This window comes from Rhinopithecus roxellana, chromosome 12 (genome assembly GCF_007565055.1).
Source record: "Rhinopithecus roxellana isolate Shanxi Qingling chromosome 12, ASM756505v1, whole genome shotgun sequence".
NCBI lineage: Eukaryota > Metazoa > Chordata > Mammalia > Primates > Cercopithecidae > Rhinopithecus > Rhinopithecus roxellana.
In genome coordinates this window covers 23,050,025-23,068,355 of record NC_044560.1, presented here as the reverse complement: position 1 = coordinate 23,068,355, position 18,331 = coordinate 23,050,025, and the positions used below count along the sequence as shown (strand labels likewise).

General features: G+C 60.0%; 1 protein-coding gene and 1 long non-coding RNA gene across 3 annotated transcripts; both read left to right on the top strand.

Moving 5' to 3' along the window:
- Positions 1-11,302: 11,302 nt before the first annotated feature.
- On the top strand, positions 11,303-13,349 carry HES4 (hes family bHLH transcription factor 4). Of its 2 annotated transcripts, XM_030942879.1 has the most exons (4): positions 11,303-12,436; positions 12,523-12,618; positions 12,698-12,785; positions 12,879-13,349. In XM_030942879.1, exons 1-4 carry the CDS (start codon positions 12,329-12,331, stop codon positions 13,250-13,252), a joined length of 666 nt encoding a protein of 221 aa, XP_030798739.1. In that variant the 5' UTR covers positions 11,303-12,328; the 3' UTR covers positions 13,253-13,349. The 2 variants fall into 2 exon arrangements, with proteins under 2 accessions (XP_030798739.1, XP_030798740.1); XM_030942880.1 differs by lacking the exon at positions 12,523-12,618.
- A 561-nt stretch (positions 13,350-13,910) lies between these two features.
- On the top strand, positions 13,911-16,056 carry LOC104673205. The gene is made up of 2 exons (XR_749488.2): positions 13,911-14,388; positions 15,373-16,056. It is a non-coding gene; the product is annotated as an uncharacterized LOC104673205 (long non-coding RNA).
- Positions 16,057-18,331: the final 2,275 nt, after the last annotated feature.

The window sequence follows — 18,331 nt, the reverse complement described above, 5'->3', positions numbered from 1 at the left end:
CCTCACCATACTTTCACCATTTTGTAACCAGCTTCATTCATGCAACAGTGTATCATAAACATTTATCCAGGCCAGGCAGCTCATGCCTATAATCCCAACATTTTGGGAGGCTGAGGTGGGCAGATCATTTGAGGTCAGGAGTTTGAGACCAGCCTGGGCAACAGGGTGAAACCCTGTTCCTGAAATACATAAAAAAATTGGCCGGGTGTGGTGGCTGCCACCTGTAGTCCCAGCTACTTGGGAGGCTGAGGTGGGAGGATCCCTTCAACCCGGGAGGCGGAGCTTGCAGTGAGCTGTGGTCGCACCGCCGCACTCCAGCCTGGGTGACAGAGCGAGACCCTGTCTCAAAGCCAAACCAAACCCAAGCAAAACAAACAAAAAACCCAGGATTTTCTATTTCTTTTTATCATTTTAGACGCCCTATTAAACATGGTATATGTTTCCTGATTTCCTTTTTTTTTTTTTTCTGAGACGGCGTCCCACTCTGTTGCCCAGACTGGAGTGCAGTAGCGCGATCTCGGCTCACTGCAAGCTCCGCCTCCCGGGTTTATGCCATTCTCCTGCCTCAGCCTCCCGAGTAGCTGGGACTACAGGCGCCCGCCACCTTGCCCAGCTAGTTTTTTGTATTTTTAGTAGAGACGGGGTTTCACCATGTTAGCCAGGATGGTCTCGATCTCCTGACCTCGTGATCCGCCCGCCTCAGCCTCCCAAAGTGCTGGGATTACAGGCGTGAGCCACCGCACCCGGCCCCCGTTTCCTGATTTCTTAATGCTGACATACGGTACTAGAATCTTCCTTTTCTTTTGGTTACTCCATCCCATCTCTGCCAGTTGTCTTCCTGCTTCGACAGAACCAACCCAAGGCACAGGCACCGAGGAAGGCGACCAGACCTACAGTCACTTGCTTTAGTTCCCTGGGGTTGCTGAACAAAGTACCACAAACTGGGTGTTAAACTGCACACCACAGAAATGTGTTTTCTCATAGTTCTACAGGCCAAAAGCCCAAAATTCATGTGGACTAAATGACCAAGATTATCAGGTCAGGATGGTCCTGATCTCCTGACCTCATGATCCGCCCGCCTCAGCCTCCCAAAGTGCTGGGATTACAGGCGTGAGCCACCAAGCCGGGCAGATTAACTGGTTCTTTATTTATTTTATTTTATTTTTTTTTTTTGAGACGGAGTCTCACTCTGTCGCCCGGGCTGGAGTGCAGTGGCCAGATCTCAGCTCACTGCAAGCTCCGCCTCCTGGGTTTACACCATTCTCCTGCCTCAGCCTCCCGAGTAGCTGGGACTACAGGCGCCCGCCACCTCGCCCGGCTAGTTTTTTGTATTTTTTTTTTAGTAGAGACGGGGTTTCACCATGTTAGCCAGGATGGTCTTGATCTCCTGACCTCGTGATCCGCCCGTCTCGGCCTCCCAAAGTGCTGGGATTACAGGCTTGAGCCACCGCGCCCGGCCAACTGGTTCTTTAAAGTCTGATTCATTCTTTCTACTTTCTCTGAAAATGGGTGATTTCTTAGTAAAAATACACATTAACAAAATGTACTCTAAAATAAGGAAAATTTAAATACACCAATTAGCCTAGAAAAGCTTGGAGTGACCCTTAGAGATACCCCATTATAAAAGGACCCCAGGGGCAGGGCGTGATGGTTCACACCTGTAATCCCAACACCTTGGGAGGACAAGGCGGGCAGATCACTTGAGGTCGGGAGTTTGAGAGCAGCCTTGCCAACATGGTGAAACCCCACCTCTACTAAAAACACACAAAAAATTACCCGGGCATCATGGTGCCCACCTGTAGTCCCAGCTACTTCAGAGACTGAGACAGGAGAATTGCTTGAGTCAAGGAAGGGGAGGTTGCAGTGAGCGGAGATCGTGCCAGTACACCCTAGCCTGGGCAACAGAGTGAGACTGTGTCTCAAAAAAAAAAAAAAAAAAAAGAAAGAAAAGAAAAAAGAAAAATACCACAGGGCCGGGCGCAGTAGCTCACACCTGTAATCCCAGCACTTTGGGGAGGCTGAGGCTGGTGGATCACTTGAGGTCAGGAGTTCGAGACAAGCCTGACCAATATGGTAAAACCCCGTCTCTACTAAAAGTACAAAATTAGCCACATGCCTGTAATCCCAGCTACTCAGGAGGCTGAGGCAGGAGAATTGCTTGAACCCAGGAGGCAGAGGTTGCAGTGAGTCAAGATTGCACCACTGTACTCCAGCCTGGGCAACAAGAGCGAAACTCTGTCTCAACAAAAAAGAAAATAAAAACTATATTCCCAATAAAACACGTTCAACTCTCCAGATCGTGGTGACATTTCCAGCTTGATATGGTAACGTGGTTGTGACCTTCAGTATAAATATGTGTGCCATCCCGCAAGCAATTCCTTACAGACCCGGCTCGGCTCTTCTCCAGCGTCTCCTTTGGGAGTTGTACCTGATTTTATTACCAGTTTTCCTCTGAATCCACTGGGGAACAGGACGATTTTGCTTTTGTTTCTTGGCCAGGAGTCACTTAATCCTAAAAGTCTGGTGAGAAAACACAGCGAGAAGCAGAGTCAAGCACGGATGATGGTAATGGCAGAGAAGGGAAGGGAAGGTAGGGGACAGGGTTCAAGCTTTTATCGTTATAGGACCTCCCGTGTCTCTATGCTTTGTTCTATGATCTTTGTTAATCTGTTAATGACAATGGCGTGAACCCGGGAGGCGGAGCTTGCAGTGAGCCCAGATTGTGCTACTGTACTCCAGCCTGGGCGACAGAGCGAGACTCCATCTCAAAAAAAAAAAAAAAAAAAAAGAAAGAAAGAAAAGAAAAGGAAGATTCTAGCACCGTACATCAGCATTAAGAAATAAGGAAACGGGCCGGGCGCGGTGGCTCACGCCTGTAATCCCAACACTTTGGGAGGCCGAGGTGGGTGGATCACCTGAGGACAGGAGTTCAAGACTGGCCTGGCCAACATGGTGAAACCCCATCTCTATGAAAAATACAAAAATCAGCTGGGTGTGGTGGCATGCACGTGTAGTTCCAGCTACTCGGGAGGCTGAGGCAGGAGAAATGCTTGAACGCAGGAGGCAGCAGTCGCAGTGAGCTGAGATCTCACCATTGCACTCCAGCCTGGGCAACAGACCAAGGCTCAAAAAAAAGAAAATTATTTTTTATTTGTTTATTTATTTATTTATTTTGAGATGGAGTCTCGCTCTGTCGCCCAGGCTGGAGTGCAGTGGCCGGATCTCAGCTCACTGCAAGCTCCGCCTCCCGGGTTTACGCCATTCTCCTGCCTCAGCCTCCTGAGTAGCTGGGACTGCAGGCGCCCACCACCTCGCCCGGCTAGTTTTTTGTGTTTTTTTAGTAGAGACGGGGTTTCACCGCGTTAGTCAGGATGGTCTCGATCTCCTGACCTCGTGATCCACCCGTCTCGGCCTCCCAAAGTGCTGGGATTACAGGCTTGAGCCACCGCACCTGGCCAAAAAAATTATTTTTTGAGACAGGGTCTTGCCCTATCATCTCGGCTAGAGTGCAGTGATGTGATTGTGGTTCACTGCAGCCATCTGGGCTCAAGTGATCCTCCCCCATTGGCCTCCCAAAGAACTGGGATGACAGGCATGAGCCACTGTGTCCAGCTTTGATTTTATTTTTAAGCCCTTTAACTATGTGGCAACAACAAAAATCGTCCCAAGACTGGTCCTCACCACTTATACCTGCATGCCCTGGTCCAGACCACAGTAGCCCTTCACGCATGTTCCTGTGGACACGTCCGGGTGGTCCTGCTCCCATACTGACCCCATGGCCTGCTTTTCACCCAGCCACCAGCTTGATCCGCACAAAACCTCCCATGGCTCTCCTTACCTCTCAGGGTGACCAGCCAGGCCTCGGTTCCTGCATTGTGGCCTCTGGCCTCTCCCTGGTGTCCCCTCCGGTCACCCCACACCTGCCTCCCATCCCAGCCTCTTGGCTCCAACGCCTGGGCCTCTGGGCCATGCCTGGCACACACATGCACGCTCTCACCCCAGCCCCTGAGACCCGTCCTCAGCCCTCCATCCTCCACATATGCCCCACCATCCTCCACCCTCTAACAACTTCAGCCGCGGTCTTTCTCCCTCACCAGATTGTTAGTTCGCTGCTACACCTGCCTTGTATGTTTAATAAAACTAAATTGTAAAATGTAAACATGTGCTGAATCTTAAGTTCCCAAACCTTCTGATTTTTTCCCCCTTTCTTTTTTTTTAAATAGCAACGGGGTCTCATTAGATGCGACCACTTGCCCAGGGTGGTCTTGAACTCCTGGGCTCAAGTGATCCTCCTACCTCGGCCTCATTCTGATTTCTTTTTTTTTGTTGTTGTTGAGACGGAGTCTCGCTCTGTCGCCCAGGCTGGAGTGCAGTGGTGCGATCTCAGCTCACTGCAAGCTCTGCCTCCTGGGTTCACGCCATTCTCCTGCCTCAGCCTCCCGAGTAGCTGGGACTACAGGCGCCTGCCACCTCGCCCGGCTAGTTTTTTTGTATTTTTTAGTAGAGACGGGTTTCACCGTGTTAGCCAGGATGGTCTCGATCTCCTGACCTCGTGATCCGCCCGTCTCGGCCTCCCAAAGTGCTGATTACAGGCTTGAGCCACCGTGCCCGGCCCATTCTGATTTCTTTTTTTTTTTTTTTTTTTTTTTTTTTTTTTTTTTTTTTTTTTTTTTTTTTGAGACGGAGTCTCGCTCTGTGACCCAGGCTGGAGTGCAGTGGCCGGATCTCAGCTCACTGCAAGCTCCGCCTCCCGGGTTTACGCCATTCTCCTGCCTCAGCCTCCCAAGTAGCTGGGACTACAGGCGCCCGCCAACTCGCCCGGCTAGTTTTTTTGTATTTTTTAGTAGAGACGGGGTTTCGCCGTGTTAGCTAGGTTGGTCTCGATCTCGGCCTCCCAAAGTGCTGGGATTACAGGCTTGAGCCACCGTGCCCGGCCCCCATTCTGATTTCTTAATAAATTCAATAACATCCTTCAGTCTTTCTCCCTAAATGATAAACCTAAATGGTTTGTTTGAGATGGAGTCTCACTGTGTCGCCAGGCTGGAGTGCAGTGGCACGATCTTGGCTCACTGCAGCCTCTGCCTCCTGGGTTCAAGTGATTCTCCTGCCTCAGCCTCCCGAGTAGCTGGGATTACAGGCGCCCACCACCATGCACAGCTAATCTTTGTATTTTTAGTAGAGAGGAAGTTTCACCATGTTGGCCAGGCTGGTCTCCAACTCCTGACCTCAGGTGATCTGCCCACCCCAGCCTCCCGAAATGCTGGGATTGCAGGTGTGAGCCACTGTGCTTGGAGATAAACCTAAATGTTTTATTCAGTGTGCATTTGAATTTAGAATCTCGAGGCGCATCTGATAAAACACTCCCAAGTGTAAAAATTCTGAGTCTAATTTTTTACAACTTGAATTAGGTGTGATTGACACACAGCAAGCTACATCTATTTCATGTGTAACTTAATGAGCTCTGACATAGGCACCTGGCAACCCATCAAACACGGGTTTTTGTGCTTCGTCACGTCTCTACGTAATCCTCAGCCGCGGAGGATCACGACAAAGCTTCCTGCAGAGCCAGGGTGATCTCAGGTGGGTGAGCTCCATCAGGGTCCGAGGCCTGGGCCAGGTGCAGGGCTGACATGGGGCCCTGGACTTGGCTGTTGCAGGGGTCTGGCCTCAGAGGCCAGAGGACGGGGCTCATCCATCTGGAGGAGTCTACCAGCCTGCAGCCCACTCCTTCGCTCTCATTCAAATCTAGACCCTTCCCCGCCTTCCCGTCTAGTCAGTCACCACTCCTCAGCCACCGCCCTGGATGACATCTGATTGACTCATGGTTTCTGATCACACGTGGCCTGTGGTCAGAGCTCGAAGGTCACTCCGACAACAGGGCTGGGCCTCTGCCTGGTCCCACTGGACAGGATGAGCTGGGAAACCCCATAGGTGTGCCGCAGCACTCTGAGAAAGTCACACCAAGTCTGTGATTCCCTGTGGCCACCTTTCCTAAGAAACACGGATTGCTGACGTCCGAGGCTGGGCTGATTACACAGGCAACCCCTCCCCTCCAGGTCCCATGAGGTGGACCCTCACCCTGTCTCTCCCCTCCAGGCCCCATGAGGAGGAGCCTCACCCTGTCTCTCCACCTGGGACCAGGAAGGCCGAGCTGCCACCACCTGACCTGGGTCACAGTCTCACAGTCCTGGATCCCATCTTACTGGGCTGGAGCCTCCCCACCCACTTGGCAGGCATGTCACCCCCCAGCTGCAGCCCCATGTAAGAGCCTCCTGGGAAAGCAGGACCTGGGACAGGGCGGAGGGTCCCATTCTACATGGCAGACCCAGTGGGCCATTTACAGCCGCCTGGTGTCTGGGGGGCTGGGCCCCCGGGGAGAGGGTCTGCAGGTTAGAAGCATGCCTCTGGCTGCGTTAGGGAGGACAGAGTGGAGAGGCAGGCCCATGACCAGGCAGGGCTGCTGTTCCAGCCAGGGGGAGGCACCCAGCTGGTGAGGGGTCGGGGGAAGGTGGAGCCTGGTGCGCTGAACAAGAGGGACCCTCTTAGACCCAAAGGACCTGGCAGGGGATGCAGGAGCTGCACACCTTTGGGGAGCAGGGGGCCCAGAAGTCCCGAGCCGGACACCTGACCCCACACCGCCACGGACAGGGCCCCCGCGCTGGGCCACGCATGCCTCACCACCTGGTGCAGTCACCGGGTGCGAGGTCGACCCACAGCCGCCTTCAGAAAACTCCGACCCACTGGAGACCCAGGCCCAGCTGTCCTGGCGCACTGCTGCAGGGAGCTAGGGCTTGGCCATACCAGGCTCCCTAAAGTCCCTGCCACTAAATGACACTTTCATCCTTGCCTTCCCAGAGCCGGCAGGGCAGAAAAACCCAGGGGGCTCATCAGGTCCTGCGAGGGGAGGGCAGAGGCAGGTGGTGGAGGGGAGGAATGGTCAGTGCATTGTTTGACTCCTCTGGAATCTGGCTGCTGTGACCTGCTTTGGCCGAGGGAATGTGGTGGAGATTTCACTATGTGCATTCTGGACCTCGGCCTCAAGAGACCCCAGGCTTCCACTGTGCCCTCCTGGAACGCTGGCCTTGTGCCATGTGTTAGGAGGAAGCTGACCAAGGGTGGGTAGGATTCCAGGCTGCACGGCTCTGGCAGAGCGCCCAGCAGCTGAGGGACAGCAGCCCCGGGTGTCCAGCACGATGCCACGTGGGCCCTTCCCAGCCAGCTAACCTTGGCCCAGGGCTGCAGCCTGCGTGAGGCCCCGGGAAGCCGCTGGCACCGCCCTGATCCCCGCTATGAGAAAGAATAGGCAGGTGGTACTTAAGCCACCAAGAAGGTCAGGATTCCACACAAGCTGTGGTCTGCCCACATGAACGGGAGGGAGGGAGGGAGGGTGAGGGGCAGACACAATGGCCAGCCAGATAGGCTTCCCTTGATAAGGAGAGGAGGACAGAGGGGATGAGGAAGTCGCAGATGCAGGCCGTGCACAAAGACTGCAGATCTCAGGGCTGGTGGACAGCAGAGCTGGGAGCTGGGAGGCGGGCAGAGAGAGTGAAGAGGCTGGAGTGTAGAGGGGCGCAGTTGGGAGAAAGGACCCAGTGGGGTAAGTGGGGAGGGGACAGGACCCCTGAAGGAGAGGAAGTCAAAGTTGGAGAACTGCCGGTGTGGCAGTTCTCCCATGGCTGGGAGAGTGACAGGGAGCAGGTGTCCCCTCCTGCAGGAAAGGGGTGCCAATGACTTCAGCATGGTGAGGTCTGGTCACAAAGCGGGGGTGGTTTTGGTGGAAAAGGAAAGCAGTCTGGGAGTGCCAGTGAGGAAGGACAAACGCACCGACCTCGTCCTGGTGCAGCGGAAAGAAAAGCAGCACCTGCCGGGAGTAGGAACGGGCTGGGAAGGCATCCCAAACAGGCAGGGTGGGGAGGAGACATCAGCACCATCCCGCTTGGGGACACAGCTCCCACCGCTGCTGAGAATGCGTGCAGGTGGGGTGGGAGTGGCACCAGCCTGGTGCTCCTGCTTCTGCCTGAGTCCTAGTCTCTCTCCTGCAGCCTGGATTCCTGCAGCGCTGGCCTTCTACCACTACAATCTCAGCAAGCACCCAGGAACAGCTCTGCGCCCACATCGGCTCTCCAGGAAATAAACTCACGCCAGCCCCAGCCTTGGTTCCTCGGTGGCTTTGGTCCCAGCTGCCTGAGTGCACAGCCCACTGCCCTTGGCAGGAGTTGGGGACCACGCTGATGACTGCCTGCAGGGGGTGGCTACAGGTCTCTGATGTCAGGAGCTGGTGTGTGAGGGGGGTGCTGAGGGCCATGGCGAGATGGTAGCTGCCACCTTCAGGTCAGAGGTTGGGAGGGGAGGTCACGGCCAGCACCTTGTAGGCCCTTTGGGGACACTGGCTGGGGTCATGGAGTGCGGCCACAGTGGCCCCGATGTGAGAAGACCCCCCCCACGAGGCTGAAGCCCCACAGGTCCAGCCTAGAAGACACCCTGGTTTTCCCCATAGGCTCTCCACTGACGTGTGAATGTCCTCATCAGTCACCCCCCTTAGCTAACACCGGGCCATGCAGATGCCCCGGGGCCACTTGCCATTTGGAGCTTGACCCACTCAGGGCCAGGAGGTTGGCTGGATTTCAGCGGCTCCCAAGAAGTACCTGTTAGATGGGGAGGAGGGGTGGGGAACCCGCTGAGCCTCTGCCTCTGTGGGAGAGAGGAAGGGATCCCCGAAGGAGGGAGCAGGGGTGAGGAGGGCCCCAGCCCACCTCCACTATTCCAGTCTTGAGTGCCGCAGCACAGATGACCCCAAAACAGCATGCTCAGCAACCACCCTACTGTATGCAGGCGGTCTTGGAACAGGGCACGCTGGGACCTCGGCTGGAAGCTGCTCTGGAGTCTGGAATCCGATGCTGGTTCCTCCACCGGGCCTCTCCTTGAGGCCAGGGTGGGCTCCCTCCCAGCACCGCAGCTGGGTTCCAAGAGTGACTGTCCCAGGACAGCGAGGTGCGCGTGGTGTCTTCCAAGTCAGCCTCAGAAGTCATGTCTCGCCAAACACCCCATTCTTCCTGGCTGAGGCTGTCACAGAGTCTCATGTAGAAGGCATTTCAAGGTACGGGGATGGGAGATACTGTCACGGCCATCTCTGAAAAACGAAACCTGCCTCCAACCCCGGGAGTCACCATCCCCTGCTGCAGCCCAGGGTCCACCCCCACACTCAGAGCAAGGGAACCCCAAGGCCCTCAGGAACCCTGAGGCTCCTACCACAAATCAAGGCCAGATTCGAGAGGCAGGGAGGGGACCGTCAGAGGCCAAGGGCACAGACCCCGAGAGACAGACACACAAACGGGAGCTGTCCTGTGGCAAAGATGGCGGGAGGAACACAGGCCCTGGAGACCCTGAAGTGGGCTCTCTGGCCGGGGGGTGGTGGGGGGGGGTCTCTTCCTTTCCAGCAGAGCAGAGGCAAGTGCAGGTGGCCCCTCCTGCCTCTGCTTAGCGAGGATCCCGCCTGCTCCCTGGGGGCAGGAACCCTGGCAGATGGGCATCAGTGCTCACTATGAGATGGACACCGTCAGTGGCTTTAAAAGTAGAATCTCCTGGCCAGGCACGGTGGCTCACACTTGTAATCCTAGCACTTTGGGAAGCTGAGGTGGGTGGATCACCTGAGGTGGGGAGTTTGAGACCAGCCTGACCAACATGGAGAAACCACATCTCTACTAAAAATACAAAAATTAGCCGGGTGTGGCGGCACATGCCTGTAATCCCAGCTACTCCAGAGGCTGAGGCAGGAGAATCGCTTGAATCCGGGAGGCAGTGTTGTGGTGAGCCGAGATTGCGCCACTGTACTCCAGCCTGAGCAACAAGAGGGAAACTCCATCTCAAAAACAAACAAACAAAAAGCTCCCTTTTACAGATGAGGAAACAGGTATAAGGAAGGGAAGTGAGCCCATCCAACAACCAGTGAGGGGAAGATCAGCCCCAGCCACGCTTGGCAGGGAGGAGGCTCAGGCCTGTAGTTCCAGCACGTTTGCAAGCTGAGGCAGGAGCATTGTCTCAGTCCAGGAGTTCGAGACCAGCCTGGGCAACACAGGGAGCTCCCCGTCTCTAGAAAAAAAAAAAAAAAGAACAACGATTCTCAGGCCCTTCCTTCCATCCTGAACTCCCTGCCTGTTTGGGGACTGGAGGAGGCCCAGAGCCCCCCAGAATCCCTTCCCAAGTCCGGGCCCAGAGGCTGGGGAGATTCAGGCCGACAGCTCCCCTAGGATGACCCCCAGCAGGAGGCGGCGGCGACTGCGGCCACTGGGGACGCTCGCGGGCTTTCCCGCCCTGGCCCAGCGCTCCCGCCGGGGAGGGGACGCGGAGCGAGGACGAGGAAGGGACGCGGGGCGGGGCCACCGTCCACACCATTTCCAGGGCTGCGGGGCCGGCCCAAGCCTCTCCAGCGCCAAGGCGTGCGCAGAGGGGTCAGGGCGGGAGAGCCGGGTTCCACTGGGTGCTGCCGGGGCTTAAGTGCTCGCGGGGCCACCCCCGAGACGCCAGCCCAGCCCCCGCGGCTTTCCCCAGTCGGCGAGGGGCGTCACCCCCACTCCGGCCTCACGGCCCCCGGAGGCGCACGCCCCTGTGCCGGCGGCGAGGTGTAGGGGGCGCCGCAGGGGCACCGCGGAGGGCCAGGGTCAGCGCCGAGAAGATGGGACCTCCCCGCGTGGGCCGCAGGACTTTGCTTGGGCCAGACTAGACGTGGGGTCCGAGGGGAGGGGAGGCTTCCGGACAGAAACCCCGGGCCCAGGTGCCCTGGCAGGGATGAACCTGCCAATCGGCCGACTCCCTGGCTCAGCAAAGCTCCCCAAAAGGTTCCCCAACCCCTTCCCGGCCAGAAGCTCCCGGTTCCCGCTGGTCCAGCTGTCCTTCCCCACTTCCCTCCACCCTGCGCCCCCTTCGCACCCTGGGAATGCCACGCCCTCCCCTGAGGCTTTCCCCCTGAGGACCTCCCACGCCGCAGAAGACTTTGGGGCTACCCGGTGGAAAGGGCTTTTCTCCCCCAGGCCACCAACAATTCGGTTCTCTTACAACGGCGTGACTGCTGAGTCTGCCGTCGGCCTCCTGCCCGGATTAAAAGCCCAGGAGGGTCTCCACACCCGGGCCCAGGCCCGGCTCTCCAGGAGGCTCAGGAAGCCTCAGCTGCACGGACGCGCGAGGCCGCCGGGGACCCCGAGTGCCGAAAGGACCAGCGTACCCCGCAGGGGCATTCGAAATAAAAACAGCAAACCCGAAAATAACCACAGCCCTGTTTTACGCAACCTGCCCCTTTGCAGTTACACACATTAACAGTGACCCCTCATTTTTCTGTGAACCCCACTTTGCTGCTGCCGAGTTCGCCAGAGGGGCACCCGGAAGCAGGTGGCGACAAGGACCCCATGACATCATCCCAGCAGGTTTGCGTCACCGCCCCGGGGCCCGGTGACGTCACCAGCTCGCTCGCGTCACGCGCACGTCCTGCTCCTCGTGGTCCTGCCCGGCCCGCGCCATCACCGGCCCTGCCCCGCGGGGTCACCCGTGCGCCCCTTCACCGTCCGCTGCCGCCGACCTTCCCCCGGCTCTGTGGTTCCCAAGGCTTTCTCTAGCCCTCCGTGCCCCAGGCAGGCCGCACACCTGAGGGTGGGACCCCCGGAGGCAGCGCCGGTGTCGGGTCAAACTCGGAGACCGAGCAGAGCCCAAACCGGGACCAGAGGGAGGGCGCGCGGAGGAAGCGAAGAGGCTGGAGGCCCAGGCTCGCCCACCTCTCGGCGCCGCCGGACCCTGCGCCACGGGGGAAATTTCCTTCCCGGCTTCCCGCGCCGCCAGCCCCAGCTCCGTCCCGCCCCGGCTCCGGGCCCCCTGGGCGGGAGAGCGATCCCCGAGACTCCGCCCAGCCCCGGGGGTCCCGGTCCCCGTTCGCCCCCAGCGGCCCCTCCCGGCGCGCTGCTCGGCCCTGGCTGCAGCGGGGGGCGCGGGCTCACCCGGCCGTGGTCCCCGCGGTGTCGGAGCGGGGCGCGGGCGGGGCGGCCCCGCAAGCCTTTGTCGCCCGCGGAGGCCGCGCCGGGAGCCGAGGCGTGACTGACAGCGGGCGGGGGAGGAGCGCGGCCGCCGATTGGCCGGCGCGAGTGTGGGAAAGAATGCGGAGCCGGGTTCACACACCCCGCGGCGGCGAGGCCTTAAATAGAGGAGCGGCCTGAGGCGCGCACGGGCCTGGGGACAGGACCCGCCCGAGGGTCTCGGGCCGCCGCGCGCTCGCCGCTCGCCCGCCAGCCCGCCCGTGGTCCCCGGCGGCGCGCTCCAGCCGGCACGGGGAGGCGCGGGGCGCACCATGGCCGCAGACACGCCGGGGAAGCCGAGCGCCTCGCCGATGGCAGGAGCGCCGGCCAGCGCCAGCCGGACCCCAGACAAGCCCCGGAGCGCGGCCGAGCACCGCAAGGTGGGGTCCCGGCCGGGCGTGAGGGGGGCGACCGGGGGGCGGGAGGGACGGAGGAACGCGGGACTCAGCCGGTGCCCGACCCGCAGTCCTCCAAACCAGTCATGGAGAAGCGGCGCCGAGCGCGCATTAACGAGAGTCTCGCTCAGCTCAAAACCCTCATCCTGGACGCCCTCAGAAAAGAGGTAAGTCGGGGGCCAAGGCCCGAGACCCGGAGTCTGGGGCGCAGCTGAGCCTGGACCTCCCGCCCATCCCCGCCCCCAGAGCTCCCGCCACTCGAAGCTGGAGAAGGCGGACATCCTGGAGATGACCGTGAGACACCTGCGGAGCTTGCGTCGCGTGCAGGTGACGGGTGAGGCGCGGGCGGCCGCGGCTTGGAGGCGGGGGAAGGGCGCGGGACCCCCCGGGTCCGGCACCGACCGCTCCTCGCGTGTCGCTCCTGTAGCCGCGCTCAGCGCCGACCCCGTCGTCCTGGGCAAGTACCGCGCCGGCTTCCACGAGTGTCTGGCGGAGGTGAACCGCTTCCTGGCCGACTGCGAGGGCGTCCCGGCCGACGTGCGCTCCCGCCTGCTGGGCCACCTGGCAGCCTGCCTGTGCCAGCTGGGGCCCTCCTGCCGCCCGGCCTCGCTGCCCCCGGCTGCCCCCGCAGAGGCCCCTGCGCCCGAGGTCTACGCGGGCCGCACGCTGCTGCCGTCGCTCGGCGGCCCCTTCCCCCTGCTCGCGCCGCCGCTGCTGCCTGGTCTGACCGCGGCGCTGCCCGCCGCCCCCAGGGCAGGGCCGCGGGGCCAGAGCGGACCCTGGAGGCCGTGGCTGCGCTGAGGCTGCGGCCCTGGGACTGCATCGGAGGCGGCGCCCCGTTCTAGGGCCGCGGCCTTTGCCGAGACTGTAGCAGAGAATACGTATTTATTATTCCAGAGGCCGCGTCACTAGTTTTCCTTTTCTGTCTTGGTGAAGAGTCGACTTTGGGAGCGCCCCGCAGCCACGCAGCGCCGGGGTCCCGCCCTCCTCCCAGGGCCGCGGGCCGCAGGTGGCTGGGGGTGTCGGGCGGACCTGGGGGGCGGGCTGGGGGCGGGACCGAGGGCAACCCCTCCGCCTCCGCCCTCCCCCCTCCTATCCCGCGCCCTCACTTCCCTCCCGCGCCTCGCCCTCCCCTCCCTCCGCGCCTCCTCCGCGGCCTCCCTTCCGCCCTCCTTCCCGCGCCCTCCCCTCCGCTCCGCGCCCTCCCTTCCCTCCGCGGCCTCCCCTCCGCTCGCGCCTCCCCTCCCCGCGCCTCCCTTCCTCCGCCCCTCCCTCCGCTCCGCGCCCTCCCCTCCGCTCCGCGCCCTCCCTTCCCTCCGCGGCCTCCCCTCCGCTCCGCGGCCTCCCTTCCCTCCGCGCCCTCCCCTCCGCTCCGCGCCCTCCCTCCGCTCCGCGCCCTCCCTCCGCTCGCGCCTCCCCTCCGCTCCGCGCCCTCCCTTCCCTCCGCGCCCTCCCCTCCGCTCCGCGCCCTCCCCTCCGCTCCGCGCCCTCCCCTCCGCTCCGCGCACGCGCCCTCTGGCCCCGCGTTGGGTTTGCCTCGCTCTGCGGTGGCGGTTGTGAGGGTTCCCCCCGGAGGCCCGGATGGGAAGCTGAATGTCCCTGAGTGCCCAGAACGTTCCCAGTGCTGGAAGGCGGTCGCGCAGCATCGCCAGGCAAGTTACTTTCCAGAGGCCGCTTTCCCGACTCCCAGCCCCCGGACCGCGGAAGGCAGAGGCTGCGGTCCGGAGCCGCGCTGGGGTGAGGGCGGCCGCCGTTGGCCCTGAAGACCCGCGCTGGGTTCTCCTGTTAAGTGACAGCTGCCCGTGCCCACCGCAGACCCCTCCCCCAGATGTCTGTGCAGGGAGGGCCCGACGGCAGCGCGCGCGGGTCCGAGCTGGGCTGCGGACACTGAGTGCCAGGGCCAAGGACGTCGCTCACGAGGGCGTCGGCCCGGCTAGGTAAGGGAGGTTCCGCCTCCCCAGTGGGTGAGGACTGGGGGCTCCTCCCTTATAGCCCTGAGCACGTGCCGTTGTCGACCACCGAGTTAACCAGGCAGCGCCGGACGTACCCTGAACCACCAAGGCCGTCGCCATCCCGGGTCGTGTGTCGAGTGGGGGGGGGGGTCGGCGCAGTTCTAGGCACTCAGCAGAGGCAGAGAGTCCCTCTGAGCCGCGCCAAGGGCCATTTCCCAACTGGGGCCGATTTCCCAACTGGGGCCGAGTTCACCAGGACCCACGGGAGGCGAGTGAGCCGTCCCACCAGCGCTGGCCCTCCAAGGCTCCAGTCTGTGCCTCCATCAGGAGCCCCCTGGGCCCTCCAGGACACAGTCGTGCGCAGCTTGCAGGAGCCTCGCAGTCCGGCCACCCCTGGCCCCTGGCTGCCCTGCCCCCTCCCTGAGCTCTGAGGGCCAGGCCAGTGACCCTGGGCGGAGGTAGCGTTGGGCTGGGGGCCGCACCCTTGGTCCCACCAGCAGTCCTACCCCCGGGGGTCCCAGTCCCAGGGGAGCCTCAAAGTAGCCCTTCTCCTTGGGAGCTTCAGACCCTATGAGGGAGGCCTCCTCAGCAAGGGGAAGGGACCGTCTTCTTGGGGGCAGGTGGAAGCTCTGCGTGGCCAGGGGAGGGGAGCTGCTCAGAGAAGGCGTCAGTGCAGAGGGGGAGGGAGGGCCCGGGGCAGCGAAGCTGCGAGTGTGGGAAGGGGCTCAGGGGCAGGAGGGGCACCCTGCAAAGTCACCCCGGCTGTGGGTCCTAAGAGGGCAGGACATCTCTCCACCAGGCCCTGGCCTCGAATGCCCTCTCCACTGTGGCTCAAGGGCCCTTTGTAGCTGTCCAGGGACCACTCCAGCTCTGGGGGAATCAGTGGGCAGGCCCTTCACACTGGGCTCCGCACCACCTGGCCCCGGCTTCTCCCCCGACTTTCCTCCTAACCTGTCCCATCTGCCACAGGCTTGGTGGTGTATCATCCAGGCCCAGCTGGACGGGGCTCCAGAGGGTGAGGGCCGAGTCTGTCCGGAAGCTCTGTCCTCAGCACCCAAAACGGAAATGGACCCACAGGGATCTAAGCCATCCGTTTGAATGACAGAGCTGGGAGGTTTGGGTTAGACTAAGGAGGTCTCAGGAAACACCCTGAGGGGCCAGACTGGACGGGCAACATAGGGGCTGTCCTGGGCTCCCCCTCAGGCTGCCCCCTTCCCAGAGCCCCCTGCCCCGGCCTCTGGGAGCCAGCCTCTGCCTACACCCAGCCAGGACGCCCGCCACAACCTGCGTCCTGTGGCCCCAGACGGGGGTGCCTCCTCACGCAGAGGTCCCGCCACAACCTGCGTCCTGTGGCCCCAGACGGGGGGTGCCTCCTCACGCAGAGGTCCTTCTAACCCTTCCCGCCGTCCAGGCGTTTCCTGCCCCTCCCCGCCTCAGGTGGCCGCTGGGCAGCTGGGATCTGGACCAGTTCCCTGCCCCTGCCCCTCCCCAGCGATTTTTATCTTGGCTTTTGGTTTTCTGCTGAATAATAGATGAAAGTCATCTTCTCAGTGGAGCGGGTGTGGCTGGTGGCCCCTAGTCACTTCCAGTTCATCTCCCACTGCCTCCTTGATGAGGACCGAGGGTCAATAAATGTTTGCTGAATTCCTTTGCCTCTGTGGTGTCTGGGCTTGTCTGTTGTGGGGGGGAACTGGGCAACACAACTGCAGATAACAGGCTTTTGAAATCTGGAGAACCTCAGTCCCTTGTTGACAGAAGTCTAGGCCAGGCCCGTGAACTCCAGGCGCTGGGAAGTTAGGGATGGGGGTGGGACTGGGGCTGTCTGGAGCCCGGGCTTGTGAGAGGTGAGGCCGAACTCGCCCTCCCTGGTCCCTGTGCTCACCTGGGTCCCAGCCTCCTCTGGCTCCCCTGGCTCCAGGACTGTCTCCTCACCATGCCTGGCTGCTGCCCCACTGCCCCCTGGAGCCCCAGGGCTGTACCCACCTCGGACGCAGCCAGGGCAAGGGGCCTGGGGTGGCAACCTCCCTGATGTCCCACCAGCCCCTCCTGGCATTCACACCTCAGTGTCCTGAGGGTCCAGTGGTCTGCAGGGTCAGTGGGGTCCTGCCAAGGTGATGAGCTGAGAGTGAGACACTGTCTCAGAAAAAGAATCAGTTGACCATAAATCTGAAGACCTATTTCTGAACCCTCAGTTCTGTTCCACCGATCAATACATCTATCCTTGTTCCATTATCAATCACACTGTCTTCTTGATGACTGTAGCTTTGCAGTAAAGTTTTTTTGTTAGGTTGGGTTTTGTTTTGTTTTGTTTAGACAGAGTCTCTGTCACCCAGGCTGGAGTACAGTGGCACGATCTCGGCTCGCTGCAACCTCTGCCTCCTGGGTTCAAGCCATTCTTGTGCCTCAGCCTCCCTAATAGCTGGGATTACAGGCACCCACCATCACGCCTGGCTAATTTTGTATTTTTAGTAGAGATGGGGTTTCACCTTGTTGACTAGGCTGGTCTCGAACTCCTGACCTCAAGTGATCTGCCTGTCTTGGCCTCCCATAGTGCTAGGATTACAAGCTTGAGTCACTGCACCCGGCCCACTCTCAGGCATTTCTTTATAGCAGTGTAAGAAGGGACTCAGTCAGCCTATAAGGTCAGCATAGAGCGTGGAGAGAGGAAACTGGTGGGCAGAGGAAGGCGGTGGCATCTGAGCCATTGGGCTCACTCTGACCTGGACAGGGCAACGGGTATGGGGGACCCTGGGAGTAGGGACAGGTGGAGCTGGGGCAGCTCTCCTCTTTTGGGACTGACTCCAGGTACATGTATACCAGTTGAACTTGTCCCACAGCTCACCATTCTTCTATTTTTCTGTTGCTTTTTTTTTGAGATGGAGTTTCACTCTGTTGCCCAGGTTGGAGTGCAGTGGTGTGATTGTTAAAGATAGTTCTTTCCTCCATTGAATTGTCTTGGCACGTGTGTTGAAAAATCAGTTGACTGCAGGCCGGGCACAGTGGCTCACACCTGGAATCCCAGCACTTTGGGCAGCTGAGGTGGGCGGATCACCTGAGGTCAGGAATTCAAGACCAGCCTGACCACCATGGTGAGATCCTGTCTCTACTAAAAATACAAAAATTAGCTGGGCATGGTGGGGCAGAAAAGACCTGGGGGACAGAAAAGAAGCTTAATTGGCTTGTGCTTCTACAGGCTGCACAGGTAGCATGGTGCTGACACCTGCTCAGCTTTTTTTTTTTTTTTTTTTTGAGATGGTCTTGCTCTGTTACTCAGGCTGGAGTTCAATGGCATGATTTCAGCTCACCGCAACCTCTGCCTCCTGGGTTCAAGTGATTCTCTTGCCTCAGCCTCCCGAGTAGCTGGGATTACAGGCATGCACCACCACACCAGGCTAATTTTTGTATTTTTAGTCGAGATGGGGTTTCACCATGTTGTTTAGGCTGGTCTTGAACTCCTGACCTCAAGCAATCCACTCACCTCGGCCTCCCAAAGTGTTGGGATTACAGGTGTAAACTACCATGTCCGGCCCTGCTCAGCCTTGGGGGAGACCCCAGGAGACTTCCAATCCTGGCAGAAGGAGAAGCGGGAGCAGGCAGGTCACATGGCCAGAGCAGGAGCGAGAGGGGATGGGGGGGTGGGGTGCCACCCACTTTTAAACACCAGATCTCCTGTGAGCTCATGTACTAACCCAAGGATTGTACCACAGGGGGTGGTGCTAAACCATTCACGAGAAACCCACCCCCATGGTCCACACCTCCCACCAGGCCCCACCTCCAACACTGGGGATTACAGTTCAGCATGAGATTTGGGTGGGGACACAGATCCAGACCATATCACTGACCATGGCTTGTGCCAAACACATCAGATGGCAGGGCTGGCTGTGCTCCAGCATGGGTCCCTCCAGCTGCCAATGCCCCCAACCATGGC

Bases quoted from the DNA above. Each gene is read 5' to 3' on its own strand.
- HES4 (XM_030942879.1), top strand. From the start codon at position 12,329: ATGGCCGCAGACACGCCGGGGAAGCCGAGCGCCTCGCCGATGGCAGGA. The intron at 12,437-12,522 runs GTGGGGTCCCGG...CCCGACCCGCAG, and splicing joins GCGCGGCCGAGCACCGCAAG to TCCTCCAAACCAGTCATGGA. The intron at 12,619-12,697 runs GTAAGTCGGGGG...CCCCGCCCCCAG, and splicing joins TGGACGCCCTCAGAAAAGAG to AGCTCCCGCCACTCGAAGCT.